Source organism: Oncorhynchus mykiss, chromosome 12 (genome assembly GCF_057628025.1).
Source record: "Oncorhynchus mykiss isolate SJ-2025 chromosome 12, ASM5762802v1, whole genome shotgun sequence".
Classification (NCBI taxonomy): Eukaryota; Metazoa; Chordata; class Actinopteri; order Salmoniformes; family Salmonidae; genus Oncorhynchus; species Oncorhynchus mykiss.
The window spans coordinates 49,937,815-49,945,931 of record NC_143033.1 but is presented as its reverse complement, the minus strand read 5'-3'; the positions used below and the strand labels follow the sequence as shown (position 1 = coordinate 49,945,931).

The following is an 8,117-nucleotide window of genomic DNA, read 5'->3' as shown; positions in this document are numbered from 1 at the left end:
CCCGTTCAAAGGCACCAAAATATTTTGTCTTGCCCATTCACCCTCTAAATGACACACATACACAATCCATGTCTTAATTGCCTCAAGGCTCGAAAATCTTTCTTGAACCTGTCTCCTCTTCATCTACACTGATTGAAGTGAATTTGATAACAGGTGACATCAATAAGGGATCATAGCTTTCATCTGGATTCACCTGGTCAGTCTACAGTCTGTCATAGAAAGAGCTGTTTTGTACACTCAGTGGATATTAGTGCACTATAAAGGGAATAGAGTGCCATTTCAAACACAGTTATCTTGGGGAGACCCTGTGTCAATCGTATGATGTAAAATATAAGGAGAGAGTGTTTAATTAGCTGGGTCGTATTCACTAGTACCCAAAACAGAGGGAAACAAGCTGAAACGGGGAGGGACTACCTGAACTTGTCCAATAAGAAACACGTTTTATTTTTCAGTTGCAAAAACATTTTGCTATGTTGTGCACTAATAAATACTACCATGGACTGTCTGTCTGCGGTGGCCATTTGCCCCATGGTCTCTATGTGTCCAACCCCGTGCAACCACACAGTCACCATGATGTAACCGGCTCTTTTTTAATTGAAGGTGACGTTAAGCCGGCCAGTCGGTAAAGCTGGCTTGGGATTGTGTGCGTGCATGAGGGTGTATGCACATACTGTGTGCGTGTGTCAGTGTATGAGAGACAGAGAAGAGAGAGGGATCGAGGTCCAATGAGAGAGGGATAAGTAAAAGAACCCAACAGGAGAAAAGGCATAAATAAAACGAGCAAAAGAGCATCAGACTTGGGTTCGGTATTTGGGTGACGTTCTGATTGATTTGGTCTCAGTACAGCCATTGCCAGGACTCTCCATTGGAAATGAGCTGCACTCCTGCCAGCCGGTTACCCCCTCCCCACAGGTAAGAGCCGAAGTAAGGTGAAGTTGCCCTTAGACGCTGATTTTGGGACAGCTTAGCATTTTCCCCACTAATGGTTAAGGTTAGGATAAGGTCAAGATTGGGTAGTGGAATTTCTGTACAGTATTTTCATAAATTCATATCAGGTTTTTGCTTGGCTGACCTATTTCTTGTTATTTACATTAATTTTGTCAATAAAGCTCATGAATGCAACTGTTTATGTCAAATGGTTTTGAACTCTACTTGTAGCTCTGGTTGTTCTGAAAAGCAAATGGTAAAACACTTCATGGTGATGCTAAAAAGGCTGGACGTGCAGATCAATTCAAATAGATGTTTGCTTGGGTCCTCGGGCCTGATGAGGTTAATTCAATCAATCAAAAATAAAATTGACCCTAACCTAGGGTCCCTATTTCTGGTGTCCAGGATAGCGGTCGGTCGACTGTCGCTGTAAAAGAAACCACCCCCCATTGAACCCATCCTCAGATTAGCACTGACAATGTAAACAGCATCTGTGTTGTTCGACTTCGTGCCCTTGTTTTCTGTCCATTTCTGCCTCACCCCCCTTCCCTTGCCTGTCCCCTCCCCCCTCCCTCCCTCCCTCCCCTCCCGCCCTTCGCTTCCTCTATCCCTCTGAGGGGTGAGCAGGTACTGGGTGTGCAAGCCCGTTACCTCGTTAAGGTCTTACTGTGGAGGATTAGCTAACGAAGAGGAGGAGAGACTTCCTCCCTCTCATTAAAGCTACAGTCTGTGAAACCGGCCGCCCCACCAGTTATTTTTGTATAGTTGAGGGAAATGTAACCACTCTCAAACGGGTCTGACAGTCCATGACATCGACATGATAGTTTTATCCATGTTTTGAAGCGATTATTTGTTTAGAATATATTTTTTACAAACAATGGAGTAAAAGACATGTCGTACTAAGATCAGAAAGTATTTCTAAGTTAAATGCTTCAAGAATCAATGTTATATTTAAAAGCACCAAAAATGTATGTACCAATCCCAGATCGCCGCCGGCAACAGCAGAGCTGAGCTGAGCTGAGCTGAGCTGCCATTGGAGTGTGTCTGTTAACACTTCGGCTTGACTCTCACCTGTTCGCTCTGACTTCTGGCTATAATCTGGCTTGCCATGATTAACATGTTGCTTATCAGTGCAGTGGAGTGTCTGTATAAGAATAGACCGAGGTGCTGTGTATTATTTCATTTAATCCATGTAGTCTGTTCAATAGAGACTGTGCTATCAGACACAAATTTCAGTCCCAGTGACTTTTTGTCTGTAGTCCTTAGGCTATGTGGCCCCATAGACATTTAATAATGTACAACGAATTTGGCATAACGGTTGTATTACAATGGAGAGCCTTTCTGTACAAAAAAATGACTACAGGGTTGCGGAGACAGCACAAAATAATTATGTATACATTTTTGTGCTGACCCATTCTGTAGCTTCACAAACACATCAGTTGTGTCAAATGTGTTGTACATCAGTTGTACAGTGTGTACAGGGCCTATGGGACTAATCATAAACACACGTCAATTGGCAGCCCCTACAATAATTATAATAAATATCACAATGATATATCACCACTGTGTTTGTATTACTATCTCTACAGTGCCTTCAGAAAGTATTCCTACCCCTTGACATATTCCACATTTTGTTGTGTTACAGCCTGAATTCAAAATGGATTCATTTGAAATTGTTCTACCCATCTACACACAATAACGCCTCATAACGCCAAAGTGAAAGCAACGTTATAGAAATGTTTGCACATTTATTGAAAATGAAATACAGAAATGCCTCATTTACATACATTTTTACACCCCTGAGTAAATACCTTGTAGAAGCACCTTTGGCAGCGATTACAGCTACATGTATGAATCTTTCTGGGTAAGTCTCTAAGAGCTTTGCACACCTGGATTGTACGATATTTGCACATTATTATTTCAAAAATTCTTCAAGCACTGTCAAGTTGGTTCATTGCTAGACTTGCCATAGATTTTCATGCCGATTTAAGTCAAACTGTAACTAGGCCGTTCAATGTCATCTTGGTAAGCAACAGCAGTGTATATTTGGCCTTGTGTTTTAGGTTATTGTTCTGCTGAAAGGTGAATTGAAATTGAAACTGAAACAGGTTTTCCTCTAGGATTTTGCCTGTGCTGAGCTCTATTCCGTTTCTTTTCATCCTAAAAAACTCCCTTGTCCTTGCTGATGACAAGCATATCCATAACATGATGCAGCCACCACCATGCTTGAAAATATGAAGAGCGGTACTCAGTGATGTGTTGTATTGGATTTGCACCAAATATAACACTTTGTATACGGGACATAAAGTAAAAACAATTGCCACGTCTTCCTTCTCTTCACTCTGTCATTTAGGTTAGTATTATGGAGAAACTGCAATGCTGTTGATCTATCCTCAGTTTTCTCCTATCACAACCATTAAAGTCTGTAACCATTTTAAAGTCACCATTGGCCTCATGGTGAAATCCCTGAGCGGTGTCCTTCCTCTCCGGCAACTAAGTTAGGAAGGACGCCTGCATCTTTGTAGTGACTGGGTGTATTGAAACACCATCCAAAGTATAATAATAACTTCATCATGCTCAAAGGGATATTCAATGTCTACTTTTTACCCATCTACCAATAGGTGCCCTTCAATGCAAGGCATTGTAAAACCTCCTTGGTCTTTGTGCATGAATCTGTGTTTGAAATTCACTGCTCGACTGAGAGACCTTACAGATAATTGAATGTGTGGGGGTACAGAGATGAGGTAGTCATTCAAAAATCATGTTCAACATTATTATTGAACACAGAGTGAGTCCATGCAACTTCGCACACGCATGTGACTTGTTAAGCACATTTTTACTCATGAGCTTATTTAGGCTTGCCATGACAAAGGGGTTGAACACTTATTGACTCAAGACATTTCAGCTTTTCTTTTTTAGTTCACTTGCAAACATTTCTAAAAACATAATTCCACTTTGACATGATGGGGTATTGTGTGTAGGCCAGTAATTTAATCCATTTCAAATTCATGCTGTAACACAACCAAATGTAGAATAAGTCAAGGGGTATGAATAATTTCTGAAGGTACTGTACATATAGAAAAGGCCCCCCCCCCCCCCCCCCCCCCCAATTGTCCGGTTGAACAGTCAGAGGCCTACTTGCGCACATTAGGAAAAGTTCAAATTCAAGGTTAAGTTTAAGCATGAGCCAATTCAAATTGTTGATGTACATTCACGCGATCAAAGGCTACATGTTAGCTGTTCCCATTACAAAAGCTTGCACATTTAGACCTCTGCTAACCTCAGAAAGTATGGCCCCCCCCTGTGTTTATTTGGGACATGATGTCACCTGAGCGGTGCGCTTCGAACCATTTTCCGTTACATCAGAAAATGGGACTTACTCAAAGCTACAGTCTACCATGTGAAAAACAAAAAAATATCCAACTGCCACTTGTTTTGGTAAACAGCTGGAGAAATGTAACCACACTCAAATTCATAGACAGAGCCATGTGGATGCAAGGAATGACCATGGCCGCGATTCAATCAAAGGCACGTTGTCAACAAGAACAATGAAATGGACTCCACCTTCTGTATTTTCCTGTGTCTATGTACAGTATACTTGTAAGCATGTTAAATGATATCTGTGCACTATATGGATGTATCTTGCTCTACCGTGTTTCACCAGTGTGAATGTGGTGACTGCCCCAGAGGATTCAGCAGATCCAAAACAGAGGAGAGGGAGCAGAGTCTACCAGGTACTCATGTACACTCGCACACGCATGTAATAACCTGTCAATAGAAGTAAATTACATATATGACATTGACATCTCTCCAGTAACACTTTCTATGCAATATTTTCTTACTCTGATACACAAGCATGAATGCGCACACGCACGCACGCGAACGCACACACACACACACACAGAAGCAGAACTACTGCACTCTTAGACAAAATGGTTCCAAAAGGGTTCTTTGCAGATGGATAGGGTTCTACCAAGAACCGTTTTCACCTAAAGAGCCCTATTTAGAAGACAAGGGTTGTTTGTAAGGCAAAGGGTTTTATCTAGAACCTTTTTCATCCTAAGAACTGTTTTTGGAAGAATGAATCACCAAAAATGTAATTATACAGATGATTAACCAAACACAAGACAGTTTTTGTGGTGAATGTGAATGTGAATGAAAAAAAAATGTTTTGATAATGGTTTTTATACACATACCTTGTCCATAATGTAGAGAGAGGCCTTTGGGATATCCATTGAAGAGGTAAGGGAGGAGGTGAATGCGGTCTGCGTAACATACCAATACCAATTGACATACCTTTGCATGCCTCCTCGTATGTATGTGTGCAGACACAGACACAAAAGTGAGCAGTTCAGTCATCTGCACCCAATACAGCTAGCCTTCAATATTTTCTTATAGCCTACAGTACATATTTTTACCTCTTTGTTGATTGATATCCATTGAATTGTGTCCAGTCTATGTTTTGGAATCATTTGCATAAATATGAAAAGATAGATGGTATCATCCTAAAACAATATCAATTTAGATTATACAAGCCAAATTATATTAGACAAGCCTTACCTTAAATTGAGGAGATCTTTACATTTTTGTGTTTTTGTGCCTTCACCTGCTGTCCTTTCAATTTCAAAACCAAATGTTTCAGTTGGGCAGTTAGGTTTCTGCAAGAACCCCCACCAACTAAGGAGGTTCCTCGATGAACCCCACTTCCTGTGGGGTTCTTGAAAGGACCTTTTTGGGGTCATTTTCAGTGCCAAAAACCGTAAGGTTCTTCAAAGAACTTTGAGGATCTTAGAAGAACCCTTAATGAATCCCTAATTTTTAGAGTGTACCAAGGTCATCAGTTCTGCTTTATGTATACTGTATGTATATGTTCAGGTGACATTTTTGTGTTGTTCTATATTGCTGCTATCTTTGCCTCTGGACAGGTTGTCCCTGTAAATAAGAATTTTTTTAAATTGACTTAAAGTACCTGTATAAATACTGCTCTCTTTCTTTCTTTCCCCTCCCTTCCTGCCTTCTCTCTCCCTCATCCTATCTCTCCCCCCTGCCTCTTCTCCCTGCCACCCCTCTCACACCCTCTCTGCCCCAGATCTTCCCTTGCCCCCTGACTCCCATGGCCATAGAGTCAGAATCTGAGTCTTTTGCCGAGGATCCTATTCACTGCAGGGGGCGGCTGCCCTCCATCGTGGTGCAGACTGACGAGGCAAGCGAGATCAGGGAGCTGCTCTGCTCCCAGGGAGCAGACAAGGAGAAGGAGGAGGACCCCTACAACAAGCAGAGCTCCCAGACAGAGAGCTGCATCAGTGGGGACAACCAAGAGGATATGGTGGTGCCGCAGGGGTAAGAACCAGAGCTAAAACTAAGAGTGATGAAGGCCCAATGAGGGAAAGCCGCAAGGCATAGGCACATGTGTTAATCTGAGAGGACCAGATACTGTAGGTGTAAGCACAACGGCAGGTTGAGCTACCACCATAATTATTGCTAGAACCTATCCAATTCTTTCAGATCAGCACAAGTGCAAGTGCCTCACCATCTCTCTCTCTCTCTCTCTCTCTCTCTCTCTCTCTCTCTCTCTCTCTCTCTCTCTCTCTCTCTCTCTCTCTCTCTCTCTCTCTCTCTCTCGCTCTCTCTCTCTCTCTCTCTCTCTCTCTCTCTCTCTCTCTCTCTCTCTCAGGAGAAGAAAGAGTTCTATTGCAGCTCAATCCCTCAGTGTCGCCCGTTTGACTCCTCCCCACTCGACCCTCCACGAGACTGCCCCACCCAAGCCTGAGGAGATGAGCCAATAGGAGCAGAGCACAAACAGTGACATATCTACAGAACTCTTTCTGACATCATCATCATCAGAACTCTCTCTGGACAAACACCCTGTGGATTTTTACCTCTCTAATATGTAACCAAAAATGACATGTTTCAAGATGACTGGAATGTGTTTTTATCATTTAATGTGTTTAATAATTGTTTACTGTTAAAATAAAGATTTAAAATGCCATATATTATCGAAACGGTAGTTCCTCTCCCTTTTGGGAAACTAGAAAGAATGTGTACATACAACAGAAATACCCGTAGTTTTCAGACTGTATTCAAGACACAGCTCTGTTGCTATGTGACAATATGGAAACAAGCAAGTGGCTGGGGTTGGAATGGCATCCTATTCCCTATATAGTGCACAACTTTTGACCAGAGCCCTATGGGTCCCTGTCAAAAGGAATGCACTATGTAGGGAATAGGGTGCCATTTGAGACACATCCTAGGTCTGAGAGATACTAATATAGAGTGCAATGGGCTGTTCAGGGTGAATATTTTCCAATCTGTCCCACACCTCTCCCCGCGGCAAATACTATTGTTCAGTTAAAGACTATCAACATAGATTTACAAACCAGCAGCTTGCGACTCTGGCGTCTACCCAGCAAAGCTGTTGTTATGACTGTTACTGTAGCAATGGTGTTCTCTATTGCCGTCATGGAACAAGCAGGTCACAGCGTTATTCGCTACCTAAAACAAATAGGCTCCATACGAACACTAAAGTTGAGGTACAAAGTATTTTTACACAATGGCTGTGGTATGGATGTGATACAATTGCTATTTTTGTGGTCCAAATGAGTTTGTCTGCACGACCATTGTGCTGTCTCCGCAACAGTTGTGTAACACTTTTGTCAAATTGGTTGTACTTCAGTTTGTGCAAAAAGATTTTGTCACAGTTGCCCCTGCATCTCCCTGGTGATAATATGGGAGACACGTGTTAGGATTTTATTGAGACGCAAAAACGCTGGACTGTAAAGGTAAAATCGCAGAAACCACTTGTTTGGAGCAATTATTGATTGATTTTACGTAGTCATATTTTGACCTACTATACTCTTTTGATAGCTTACTATAAGTATGTTTTTTTGTGAGCACATGCCATTGTTTCGGACAGTCAAATAAGGACGTGGCACAGAAAGGAAAACAAATGAATAAAGTCACGTAGCTCATTAATATTGACCTCTTTGATTAATCACAAAATGTTATCTTGTAACTGTGGCACCATAGATGTGCTCCTATGTCTTTCTCATTGGGTGGAAATTCCTTTAAGGGTTTTTGAACATTTTGCAGGCCAGGCACCATCAAACGGTATGAGTGTGAGCAATCGCAAATGACTCTGCATTGATGTTTAATATTCCATCCACAGTATGAATAAAGAACACCTAATTGAA

General features: G+C 41.8%; 1 protein-coding gene across 1 annotated transcript; it reads left to right on the top strand.

Moving 5' to 3' along the window:
- Nucleotides 1-617: 617 nt before the first annotated feature.
- On the top strand, nt 618-8,117 carry LOC149979203 (uncharacterized). Its single transcript, XM_090191486.1, has 4 exons — nt 618-912; nt 4,592-4,661; nt 6,017-6,267; nt 6,602-8,117. Exons 1-4 carry the CDS (start codon nt 872-874, stop codon nt 6,711-6,713), a joined length of 474 nt encoding a protein of 157 aa, XP_090047612.1. The 5' UTR covers nt 618-871; the 3' UTR covers nt 6,714-8,117.

Excerpts from the sequence above, each read along its gene's own strand:
- LOC149979203 (XM_090191486.1), top strand. The coding sequence starts at position 872 with ATGAGCTGCACTCCTGCCAGCCGGTTACCCCCTCCCCACAG. Across the intron at positions 4,662-6,016 it reads GAGGGAGCAGAGTCTACCAG|ATCTTCCCTTGCCCCCTGAC; the intron begins GTACTCATGTAC and ends TCTCTGCCCCAG. Across the intron at positions 6,268-6,601 it reads GATATGGTGGTGCCGCAGGG|GAGAAGAAAGAGTTCTATTG; the intron begins GTAAGAACCAGA and ends TCTCTCTCTCAG.